This window comes from Bolinopsis microptera, chromosome 13, assembly GCF_026151205.1.
Source record: "Bolinopsis microptera isolate Bmic1 chromosome 13, MBARI_Bmic_1.0, whole genome shotgun sequence".
Classification (NCBI taxonomy): domain Eukaryota; kingdom Metazoa; phylum Ctenophora; class Tentaculata; order Lobata; family Bolinopsidae; genus Bolinopsis; species Bolinopsis microptera.
In genome coordinates this window covers 12,187,614-12,200,736 of record NC_087084.1, presented here as the reverse complement: position 1 = coordinate 12,200,736, position 13,123 = coordinate 12,187,614, and the positions used below count along the sequence as shown (strand labels likewise).

At 41.6% G+C, this 13,123-nt stretch overlaps 1 protein-coding gene across 7 annotated transcripts in view; it reads right to left on the bottom strand.

Moving 5' to 3' along the window:
- Window positions 1-7,772: 7,772 nt before the first annotated feature.
- LOC134825089 (cilium assembly protein DZIP1L-like) overlaps window positions 7,773-13,123 on the bottom strand; it is a 51,666-nt gene continuing 46,315 nt past the window's right edge. For 5 of the 7 annotated variants that reach the window (XM_063837219.1, XM_063837223.1, XM_063837221.1 and 2 more), the window contains 8 exons: window positions 12,869-13,005; window positions 12,069-12,527; window positions 11,634-11,688; window positions 11,402-11,452; window positions 10,535-10,673; window positions 10,247-10,384; window positions 9,398-9,504; window positions 7,773-9,155 (listed from right to left, as the gene is read on the bottom strand). In XM_063837219.1, the coding sequence (XP_063693289.1) occupies window positions 9,098-9,155; window positions 9,398-9,504; window positions 10,247-10,384; window positions 10,535-10,673; window positions 11,402-11,452; window positions 11,634-11,688; window positions 12,069-12,527; window positions 12,869-13,005 (1,144 nt within the window). In that variant the 3' untranslated portion in view covers window positions 7,773-9,097. The remainder of the gene's footprint in view (window positions 9,156-9,397; window positions 9,505-10,246; window positions 10,385-10,534; window positions 10,674-11,401; window positions 11,453-11,633; window positions 11,689-12,068; window positions 12,528-12,868; window positions 13,006-13,123) is intronic. The other 2 variants (XM_063837220.1, XM_063837225.1) reach the window with 2 other exon arrangements.

Genomic DNA, 13,123 nt, shown 5'->3' with positions numbered 1-13,123 from the left:
TTAATAAAGAATAAAGATTTGGCGGAATGACAGGCTGAGCGCGGCCCAGTAACATCCCACTAATCTCATCCCACTCCTCTCAAGTCTCAACATCCCACTCCTCTCAACATCCCACTCCTTTCAACATATCCCATCTATCAGCGTTCAAAAGTTCAAGTGTAGAATGATTTAGCACGAGCTCGTACCCAGCACGCCGAGTAAAATTTAACTGAGCACTTGACTACTACTAAGAATGTGGGAGAGGCTGTCTTGTTGATTATATGCATTTATCTAGGGGGATCAGAACAACATCCCACTCCTCTCAACATCCCACTCCTCTCAACATCCCACTCCTCTCAACATCCCATTCCTCTTAACATCCCACTCCTCTTAACATCCCACTCCTCTCAACATCCCACTCCTCTCAACATCCCACTCCTCTAAACATCCCATTCCTCTCAACATCCCACTCCTCTCAACATCCCACTCCTCTCAACATCCCACTCCTCTCAACATCCCACTCCTCTCAACATCCCACTCCTCTCAACATCCCACTCCTCTCAACATCCCACTCCTCTCAACATCCCACTCCTCTCAACATCCCACTCCTCTCAACATCCCACTCCTCTCAACATCCCACTCCTCTCAACATCCCACTCCTCTCAACATCACACTCCTCTCAACATCCCACTCCTCTCAACATGCCATCAGCGTTCAAAAGTTCGAGTGTAGAGTGATTTAGCACGAGCTCGTACCCAGCACGCCGAGTAAAATTTAATTGAGCACTTTGTTTAAAACGAAACAAAAAGAAACACAGTCAATAACTTTAAAATGCGATAAACAATTAGAGTAGCACCATTTGATTGACCATAATGTCAAATAACTCCTATTCTATTGAAAACAATTTTGGTCCATTGTCAAGTTCTAACATTGTCCACCAGTCCCTGTACTCCAGAGAATCTCATTTTCGTCATTGTAGAGAACGACGTTGCCGCCATTCTGAACTTTCAACGTGTTAACATCGGTGTCCCAAGTACCGGACCACCAGAGACCTTTATTCTTGTTGCCGGTGTATATGACGAGGTTGTTATTAGAGTGCCAAAATAGACCTGCCGAATAAACGTTACCGTCTGTTTCTGAGGACCAAATAGCCGGCCCTACTCCATTGCAGTAGAGCACCAAGTTTCCGTCTGTCTGCATCCTCAACTCATACCTTCCGTTTGAAGACGTCAGTTGATAGCCTCGTTCCAGTAACCGGAATTCTGTTTCACCCCGGAAACACGCGGAATCGGTACAGCATCCAACATTACACTTTTGAGTTTTCGTTTCCTCTCCCTCACAGTCATCTCCATTATAAGCTGGGGTTGGTTTAGTACAGGATCTAGATTTTGTTTGTTGTCCTCCACAAGTTGCTGAGCAGTCAGACCAGTTATTCCATGCAGTCCATCCACCATCAACATCACATTTAGTCCCTGTTTTCCAGACAACAACAGAATCTGCAGTGTAAAGAACGACGTTGCCGTCATCTTGAACTTTTAACGTGGCACCTTTATTAATTACTCTACTAGATTTGGAGCTCCAGAGTGCTCCACCTCCTGTGCTGTATAAAACGAGGTTGCCATCAGCTTGGAAGCGAAGACCTTCTTTCACGGTTGTACCACCAGTTCCGGAGGACCAAATAGCGTTTCCAAGGCTGCAGTAAAGCACCAAGTTTCCATCTGCCTGCATCTTTAAAGAAACATCGCCGTTGGGAGACGTCAGTTTAGAGCCAAGTTCTAGTGCAATGTAGGCTGTGTCACCTCTGGTGCAAGCGCTCCCGTTACAGGTGCCATCATTAGAAGTTGCAAGAGCAAAGACCAAGGCTAGAAGAGTGGATAAAGTAGCTTTAAACATTATCATTGTAGCAAGCTCCTCAAATTTGGGTCAGATCGAAATAATAAAAATTGAAATGATGTTGTCGTTCTTAAACATCCCACATGGCAGCATGCAGTGAAAAAAAAAACAATAGCAATTGGAGTGTGAGACCACCAGACACCTTTTCGTGTTGAAGATGTAGCTAACATAAACAAAAGGTGGAAGAGCGTTCAGCTGTGTTGACCCAAATAAAGTTTGGGAGGGGTCCAGCAGAACACTCATTATCAATTAGCGATTGGAAAACAACGGCAATTGGAGTGTGAGACATGACTTCATGTTGGTTGGTCAAGAATAAACAATAAAATAGTGGAGGCAGTGCTCCTCAAAGGAGCTGTGTTACCCAAATGGGGAGATGGATGGAATTTGGGAGGGGTCCAGCAGAACACTTATTATCGATTAGCGATTAGAAAACAACGGCAATTGGAGTGTGAGACATGACTTCATGTTGGTTGGTCAAGAATAAACAATAAAATAGTTGAGGCAGTGCTCCCCAAAGGAGCTGTGTTACCCAAATGGGGAGATGGATGGAATTTGGGAGGGGTCCAGCAGAACACTCATTATCAATTAGCGATTGGAAAACAACGGCAATTGGAGTGTAAGACATGACTTCATGTTGGTTGGTCAAGAATAAACAATAAAATAGTTGAGGCAGTGCTCCCCATAGGAGAGGCGGACGGAACAATAGGAAACGAGATGTGGGTGGGTGAAGAATTCTGGTTAGTCCTGTATCAACGAGTGTTTACGAAACTGCAAGAGGGTGGGGATTACAGAATGTCTAAATTTCAAAACAGAAGAAATAGCTTACCATGTATCTATTCTTAGATATTGATAAATTGATAGATTTATACCCCAAATGTGGTACTAATTTAGTGTCTCACTTTTTTCCCCTCTCTCTCTCTCTCTCTCTCTCTCTCTCTCTCTCTCTCTCTCTCTCTCTCTCTCTCTCTCTCTCTCTCTCTCTCTCTCTCTCTCTCTCTCTCTCTCTCTCTCTCTCTCTCTCTCTCTCTCTCTCTCTCTCTCTCTCTCTCTCTCTCTCTCTATCTCTCTCTCTCTCTCTCCCTCTCTCTCTCCCTCTCTCTCTCTCTCTCCCTCTCTCTCTCTCTCCCTCTCTCCCTCTCTCTCCCTCTCTCCCTCTCTCTCTCTCTCTCTCTCTCTCTCTCTCGCACTATCTCCCCATTTACAGCTCCTCTAATCACAGCTTTGGTATATAATTAGGTAATTTGGTAGTAGAGTCAGGAGCCGTAAGATTGCCTATTAAGTATTACTAATACTATTGGATACGTGTTGGGCGCTCAGAATTAAATTAAATTCGACTGCGATAGTGAAGTCCCGGCCGAAGGCACGGGTTACACTTGTCATACGTTGTATGACCCGCCGCGCACGAGTGCGCGGCTCCCCTGTATCGTAGAAACTCTCCACTATTATAGTGAAGCGACAGTGGGGGTCACCACGTGATACAAGGTTACACTAGTGTTCAAATAACAGCAAAGAAAATAAATAATTGAGAGGGAGGGAGTTTACTTCTAAGTCACTCTCAGAACACGTCGGTCTGTGATTTGAATGGGGCTGATAAACTAAAATCAGTTTTTATAATCAGTCTGTATGATCAGTTTTTTGAACTTTGCCGCATCGCAGACAGCTATTCAGATAAGGCAATTTAATTGTAATGAAACGCTACGTATTGCCACTGTGACGACTTTAATCTCTATGAGGTAAACTGGAAGTTTATAACTCCTTATATTTCCTTTGTTATTACATTGTTATGGCCAGTGTCCACACGCTGCTACGTAGCCATTGTAATCACATTGTAACCACACTGTAACCACACCCTTATCCTGCTCCCACAATAAAGCAATAAGTTTAAGTTACACCTTCTAAATTAACTTGCTACACGTTGTATACCTTTTATCTGTTATCTTCGGCCGCCACGCGCACTTCGCGCCGCACGAAAAGAGGTATAAAACGTGTGTCCAACATTAACATGAACTACAGTCTTTTCACTTTTAATCAGTCTACTAGTCTATGGCTTGCTCAGATATTATGTGTTACTGTCATCGGCTTGTAGCCATCATAAAAGTATCAGTAATGGTACAATCCTCGACATTATGATTAATATCAGTAATGGTACAATCCTCGACATTAATATCATCAATATTCAACCCTTCGTGAATAAAGTTACTATTAGCTCAGTTATAAATTGAACTGGTTTCATAATTTGGAGATTGTCACCAAAAAGATGAATATTTAAAATGTCTGGTCCCGGCCCGGTTAGTCCTTTTGATTAAATTGCACTACTGACGGACGCGGACTTTTAATATCTAATATCAATATCATTTGCATTTTGCACCAATGCTATTGCAATAGAAAATGATTTCCCATTTTGCTATTAGGGACAATGGTCAACTGGTCAACTGGTCAACAACCAAATGGAGAAGGAGTTTTGAAAATGGCTTCAATAGTTAAATGTAGTGTAATTTCTACACGGGGTGTCTATAAATTGTTTTATTTTCAAAAGGAGTTGGTGTAAATTAATGGCGTATTATATTTATCAGCACTCAGCATTTATTAATATTGGGCTGACACAGCTGCCATGCTGCAAGGTTAACATTGGAGTCCAAAGCCTGGAGTGTGATACAATTACAACAAGTTCGCGTTAAATTTCGCAGTAAATTACTAATACTTGGGCGCGCCTATCTTTAGGGAAAACATTAAAATGGCCCGGGCTTACCTGGGGACCCCATGCTATTATGTTCATTAATAGAGATTAGGCGGAATGACAGGCTGAGCGCGGCCCAGTCTAGTAAGGCCCGGGCCCATCTCAGTCTAATTATTGGTTAGGGTTAATCCTATAACCAATAGCCATATTGAATTGGGGCATGGGCATGGGCCTTGATCTAACCAAAGCAACGCCCTTGACGGCAGATGTTACTCGTTTAAGTTTCTTCAAAGTAGCGCGCGGCGCTTTCTTCTCGCGACGCGAAATTGGAAATGTAAGACGGGAGAGAAACGAAAGATCGAGCGCTCAACTTATAGCGCAAACTTGTATGTACTTGCTTGACTTAAATCGCGCCCGAGCCCCGCGAGACAAGTGATACGAAGTAGCCCGCGCTAGGCTAGTCCATTAACAATGGACAACCAGATCGACTCCACTAAAGCCCTAGCGCTCTTTGCTCTTGCAGTAGCGCGCGCCCGCCGAAGGCGTCACGTAGTACGCAAAGATTCATGGTTAGTGAAGGGTGGGCCCATTTTAGCATGGTTTTCTATCTATAGATCTTTAGAGATGTCTATTTCAATTTAAAAGAGAAAACATTCCATGCGGTTTGACACGATCGTCATAACAACTACGCTGTTGACAAATGGCAATGCTCATTAACCCAAACAGCTGTGTTTTGTTTGTAAATAATGATATTCATATATCTGTACTACATATTTTTTGCTGCTGTTATAGATCATAATATTCATTCCTTGGCCTTGATAACAACTGTGCAGCAATTGTACCAGCCGTTACAGTGTATACGTATTTCGCTACAAGTACACCTACTCAGACTCTTTCTGTTGATAAGGATCGGAAAATGGTCGGTTTCCTCAAAACCTTCCTCCTACTTGTATTTTTGATGATGGCTGCCGCAATCGAATGTCCGTTTGAACCTTTAGATGACAACTATTATTCAGTTGGTGAACCTGCGTACACGGTGGAAGAGCTAGAGGAAAACATGGAGAAGGTATTTGAACAAAATAGCACTTCCTGCACGCCTACAGAGAGAGTTTACCGTTCCTATTCCTCCGGAGCAGTCCTTTCCAGTGATCTCACCAAAGCAGCCGGCAAACATTGCGCTATCCCGGGCCAATGCAAGCACTCCAAACTTGGGAGTTTGCAAGCAGCAACCTGTACGGAACTACTGAGGATCAGAGACGAGATAACTAGCGGGGGATACACGGCCACCTGCCGCCATGATCTTACCAACTGGAATTTAGGTCCCTCAGAGAAGAATGGATGTCGTGCCGATGGAACATGTACTGATCCCAATTACAGCATCTTCCTTCAGAGGCGACTTTCTCCAGCAGGTTGGAAATACGGTTTAGCAAATAGGTACAATACCAACAGGCTATCTAAATCGGCTGCTTGTTTTAGGAAATTCCTCTCAGCCATCTAACAGCCGACGCTTACTTGTGTTTTGTCATGACTTTTGGCCGGCTATTAGTCATAGCGCATAGTGGCTGTTAGTCATAGTGTTGCCGTGACAGCCGGTCGGAATTGTCAATTGTAGTACTTATTTCCTCTCGGTTTGGTTGTTAATTCTTTTAATTATTCAATTCTTCGTACTTATCTAGTAATGTTATTTGCAATTGGCCACCCTAAAATAAATGAAGGACGCACGGATATCACTGCATTCACTGAAGCATCTGTTTCCAATTAATGACATTAACTGGAATACATCCCCCAGGTCTACGCCGATCTAGCGTACAAGGACAGTCCCTACTGAAAGCTGGAGTAAAGATTGACAGCCTGGTATCCTCCTCCTACGAGCGCGCCAAAAGATCCGCTCTACAAGTAGGACACTGGTTTGGGATCAGTGAAGTTAAAGAGGAACCTCTTCCTCTAGACAACGGTATTCACGGCGCCAAGGATTACGAGAGGAAGGCTGGGTATACACCCAAGACATCTTCTGATCGGAGCGCGGATATCAAGAAAATCACGCGGGTTCGTTTAAAGAAGTGGCTCCAAGAAGATTGGGTAAAGAAGACTGGCGGAGGGGTAAGGTATACCTACAGTCATGGAGGTCAAATGAGAAACGCTTTTGGATACTCATTTGACGAAGGTGACTGTGCTTGGTCGAAGCCGACAGAAAACAAATACGACCTGAAAGAGCCATTGAATGTGGTGCTAAGTAACAAGGAATTTCAAATGAGATGAGTGTTGACACTAAAAAGATAGACTTGTTTGCGGTGCTGAGTCCTGAACAAACACAGAAGATAGCCCAGTGCACTGAGTTGAGAACGGACTTAATTAAGGAAACGTTCTCATCATCGGATACGACGATTCTTGCGGCTGATAAGAACAAGGATCTCGAAATAACGGAAGATGAGTTTACCAAATTCTGTATAAATATAATCTCACTTGATACTTCAAGATCATGCTCTGATCTATGGGAAACTGTCCTTTCGCTGCAAGCAAAGCCATACTGGAAGAAAAATTCAGATACCACCAGCTTTTTCATCGGTGAGCATGCTTACTTTAACGGAGGGTGGTCTGAAAAGAAGCACAGTGCAGGGGGCTGGCAGTTTCCTTATCGCGGGACAACACTGGACACAATCAGACCCACAGTTTCAGAAATGAAACAAATCCTAGCCCCTTTGGACGAGCTGATCCGAACTGATCTGAACGATAAAGGAGCTATAGACTGTACTCTAAAAGAAAGCACAATCCAACTGTTTAGCGGCTGTACTTCCTCTATGCTATCCTACAAGCCGGTACCAACCAACTCTCGACCTGAAGATGATGCGTCTCAGACAGACGGCCATCCTATCCCAGGAGAGAAGTACGCATATCCGACCACAATAACCATCACCCCTGTCCCTAACCCTCTGACGAAACTAGCTATGTGTATGGTGGAGAAGGGACACATTACATTCGAGAGGATGTCCCTGCTGATGGGCTGCAACGAAGAAACATCAGCAGTGCATCGTACATAACTTTTGTTAATGTATTGAAGTGGATGCTCTCAATAATCTCTGGTCGAATATTTTCTAGGCGCTTAATCGGGCAAAATATTTAGAATAATGAATTAATGACCTTATTAATCCAACCCAACTGTCAATTAGTGAGCCCCCTCCTGATTAAATACGGTTAACTATAGACAACTATTAAAATTCAGTCATAAAATTCATATTCTATGAAATCTCAATATCTTACACAATATACTAATTGCTTAAATAAACCAAATTTATGATTGGTCATACACCTACAGCTACAAGCGTGTTCAATCTAGAGCTAAAGTGATTTATTATCACACAAAATGATCCTCTGTTTTAAAATATTTCACGACAAAAATCAATCCACTAATTGATTAATTAGGTAATTAGTCAAAATTATTATTCCAAACCAATACACGTGAGTAAAACATATTTGTAAGTAAAGCAATTTGATTTTTCAAACGATCCCTATTTTCATTTAACTTTATTAATAAGTTGGGGTGAATGTACAATATATTAATCGACTAAGTAGTAAATTATACTGTGCTCATGTTTAACAGCTGACACCAAATCATAGATTACGTCTTAATAAGTACTAAAACTTGTAGACAAATCCTTTATTCTCTCCGTTAATCTGATAATGCAATTAAACAAACTCTAACATTAAATAGTTTTAATACACGATAATATAATGATTCTCAGATATTCGGAATAATGCATGAGATTTACATTTATAAGTTTACTGTGCAAACTTGAAGGGACTGATAGAGAAAGTGGAAAGTGACCCAAGTTCAGATATTCATCACACTAAACAATTATTAATAAACAATTTTCGGATTATAATAAGATCAACTCTGTAAGTCTCTGTGGTTTTCATCGTTAGGCCGTCCAAAAAATTGCTTTTATCACAATTTTAGTTTAAACTCTCTATTCCTTTCCTTTCCTTGAATCGGAAGTGAAAAATGTTTTCGTTAACGTATCTCTATTTGGCAGACCATTGAACGTCTTCTTTTTCGAATAGCCCTTAACGAAAAAATATTTAATAAGTACATTTCTTTCAAGATTAGAATCTAATTCCATTTGTAAGCACGGAACATAGAAGAGAAGAAGAGTGAGAACCCAAGTGAGAAAAAAAGAGCAGAAAACAATAATCTTAAGGAACGTTCTGAACATTATAAAACTTTACAAGATAGGTACAGTCTATTTATAATAACAACAAGGTTCTATATCACTACCCTTATAATACAAGATAGTCTTTACTGTTTCAGATAAGAGTTTAGCAGTTTTGGAGATCTCATCTAGACATCTGCTTGATTGATCTCGGAGGTCGTTCTAATAAATCTCTGAATAAACGAGCGTAGTAGAAGTTCTGCAGGACGCGATAGGAGTTCCGGATAACTTGATAAGAGTAATTTAAAGCACAATTGCTCCACTCTACAGGGTAGAAACTATGAAATACTGGGCAACATGAACTCGAGGTGAATGAAGTCACGTGACGCGTGCGGATTGTTCAGAGCACGTCGTCTATACCGTTACGGGAGCTACGCTTGATGTCTACTTTCATTTCGCTGAAATTAAGCTGAGATCAGTGGATGTTAGTAACACGTTTTGTAATCAACTTTCAAAAAATTGTGTAGCAAGTAAACGGTATCAGAGTATGGTTTGATAAATAAGGTGAGACCAATGAAATTGAATCGTCATGCGATAAAAAAAGATCATCAGATTGGTAAACAGAAATTACTGTTGTCCCACCCTCCCCTGTCTCAACACCCCTCAATCTCAAAACTGCCTCCAAAGTGTCTCAACTTACACAGGAGACATGTCTCTGTCGCTGAGAGAAGATATGGTAAAGTCGTCGTCTTCCTCCCCGTCTATAGGACACGATTTCGGCTGTTTGGTCTTACATTCGTTCCCCTTCTGGAGAGAGAGACACGTGGTTAACACGTGGTCCATCGTTCTGACTGATCACGTGGGTCTGGTCGGTGTGTTTATAGGTCTGTGTCTTGTGTTGTATTCTTTTTGGGTGTCTGTTGGTTTGTGTTCTGTGGGCGTGTCTGTTGGTTTGTCTTCGTGGGAAAGGTGGTACGTCTTGTCAAGGGATAAGGTAAAACGGCAAGGTGGTAAGTCTTGTTAAGGTGTAACGGAAAGGTGGTACGTCTTGTCAAGGGATAAGGTAAAACGGCAAGGTGGTAAGTCTTGTCAAGGTGTAACGGAAAGGTGGTACGTCTTGTCAAGGCGTAACGGCAAGGTGGTACGTCTTGTCAAGGTGTAACGGAAAGGTGGTACGTCTTGTCAAGGTGTAACGGAAAGGTGGTACGTCTTGTCAAGGGATAAGGTAAAACGGCAAGGTGGTAAGTCTTGTCAAGGTGTAACGGCAAGGTGGTAAGTCTTGTCAAGGTGTAACGGAAAGGTGGTACGTCTTGTCAAGGTGTAACGGCAAGGTGGTACGTCTTGTCAAGGTGGTAAGTCTTTTCTTTAAAATATAGTCTTTGAGATCCAATCACAGTTTCAGTGAACTTGGCAGTCTTGTATAGTTGTATTTTAAGCAAATACTGTCCATCAAAAGTAGCACTTGTTTTTGAGAAATTCTAATTGACAAACTGAATATCTGAATGAGAAATACGCGACTTTGAAGTCGAAAACCCAACCCCCAACTTACCGGCACGATTTCAACTCCAGTCTTAACCCCTGTTTTAACCCTCTTAGCCCGGTTTAACTCGTCCACCGCCTGCCTCATCTTAGCAACATGACCCATCGGTATGTTCTGCTGAGCGTCGTCAGCGCTCATCGAGTTCCGCTGAGAGATATTGGCAGTGATTTATACTGTAACACACAAGCAAATTCTGATGAAAACTTGTCGATTCAGATCTCTGTTTCTGAAGTCAGCGCGCCACCAGTTTCCAACATTTATACGGAAAGAATGAAACGCTTCATCTGGTTAACTCACGTTTTTCATTTTGCTCCACCCGTCGAAGGAGAAGATACTGTCATCTTCCTCCCGATAACTTTTATTGGTGGGTCGTCTTTTCACTACCGGAGAGGGTGACCTGGACTCCTCCATCTCGTCCTCTGAATCATCATCCAGTCTGTGGGAGGGGGAAGATTTCTGTTATTTCAGCGAACTGTGATTACTGACGTAGTTCTGTTATTTCTGTGGTCCGATGTTATTAACATAGTTCTGGTATTTCTGTGATAAGATTTTATTGACATAGTTCTGTTATTTCTGTGGTAAGATTTCATTGACAGTGTCAATTGTGAATGACATAATTCTGTTTCAAGTCTGTAAATTATTTTTTGGTACTCTGTCTGTCAAAGCCGATATTTTGCGTCAGGTGAAACATAACAGTGCAGAAAATTTCATTTTGTACATTATAATTTGAAGGTAACTGCTTTGTAGACACCACAGCTGAGGAAAAATAATTGCGTCTCACTAGTCACGTGACTAAGATTTGATTACGAACAGTTTTTGGAGATTTGATTTTGAGTAGTGATTAATGTGTCGCATGGATACGGAACTAATCAATCAGGGTAACAACACCCAGCCCTCGATCTTCTTAAATTTAGTTTTTAACCACCTGTCTTAATTTCGTTCAACCCACACCGCCAGGTTCTATTATTACACATACAAAACAATAACACGATTAAATTTTAAAAGGGATTAAAACAAGTGATAAAAATGCTAGAAAGTGAGATGTTACATTTAAACATTACATCTAATCAGTTACATAATATAATGTAACATTTAATAAGAAGTGTGTTAAATTCAATGCGATTATACAATTATGGACACTGTTCACGATGTTGCGACTCATACCTAGAAACATTTATTTTGACCTCAGGATGATCCGAATATTCAAATTCTCTACTGCGAACATAAATATGAAGTGTAAAATCCCCATCTTTCAATCAATCCGTCTGCTTTCGTAGACGAAGTAATTTGGAGTACCCCAAAAATCACAATTCCAATGCCTTAGATAGGAATTTTCATCAAGAGTAAGTTCAGAAATTGTCTTTAAAGTTTAAAACTTAATTAAGTGCAAACTTACGGGTTGTAATTAGGATCTCGCAAGCTGTAGCCCGGAGTTGGCTTTTCTGCTTCCTCTGAAATATCATTCATTAAACATTGAGCGAAACTGGTTTCTTGGGGTAGCTTCAAAATAAACGAGTGAAAGTAGCAATGCAAATGACGGGCATATAGCAGAAGCGCCAGAAATGCTGAATGGACAGAATGTGATATAAGAAAATGTTGTGCTTTTAAGTTATTATGCTTGAAGATATTCTTTGGTTTAATAATAGTTCACAGAAGGAAAAACAATCATGAGAGGAACTGAGGAATAAATCTTAATCTTAAGCCATGTCTGTTTTACGATTGTGTAGGCTTTAAAAGTTCACATAAACCCTCCCTTTGAGATAATATCAGATGAAATCTAGAGATATGTCCACTACATCCCACAAGAAAAACAACTGTTCACGCGACTCACCAAACAGCTCGTCGTCATCAAAAGCGTTGTCATCAGAGTACGCCTCTTCCTCGGGGATCTCCTCGCTCTCATCTGACTCCACGTGCTCATCTCGTGATATTCCTTGAAGCACGTGCTGTGAGGCGCGCGGGATTGTCGATTCATCCGGCAATTCTATTTCGGATACATCCTGATCAACCGAGTCAGAGTCATCGTCATCGTCATCGAAATCTAAATCGTAGGCATGCTCAGGTTGGGTTCCAACAATATTTTCAGATGACTTTGCTGATATTTTCGGAGTACTTGCGACCAAATTTTCTGCTGACAAATCCGGAGACGATGGAGATTGAAAGTCTTCACGTGACTTGGCCATGGCGTCACGTGGTGTTGTGATGACATGATTTGGGGTTGACTCTCCTTGCAAGGAAGCTGGTCCGGAAGTCTTCGTTCGCTTAGAGGAATTGGGCCGAGACAGGGATTCTGTAAAAAAATGAAAAGTGCTGTAAAATCATGTTATGCTGTTTAGTTAAATCTTTTCGTGAATTTGTGCTACATTTCTGCTAAAATTCAGCGAGATATCAGCTGCGTAGTATCTGCTTATATCTGTTAATCTCAATCTGTGCTTCTGATAATTTCTGTTTTTAGTTCAGCCGACCAAGTCCAAAGGATATCTTAATACGGCAACAAATTAACAAATAACAACTTAGTATCAACCCAATCAGTAACCAATAGTAACCAATTCAAATAAGTAACCACTCGATAATAAATTAGTCACCATAGGTTACTCACACATGAATAACTCATAATGATGATAACCTTACCTCGGGATCGCCTGAAGGAGGGAGATTTGGGAGGCAGAGTGGTGGGAATGGGGCTGGCGGAGACCGAGCCGCGCGGGGAACCATGATGAGACCCAGAGTTGACACGCTGGCAAATATCGGCTAGCTGAGAGTCCAACCTGAAAATTTCCAGGTTTAGCAAATCGGGGTCATCATAACTTAGAACATTTTTAGAAAATTTACTCTGAGAATGGTTATGATTTTAGATAATCTTCTCAAAACCAGGCCGTCAAGGGG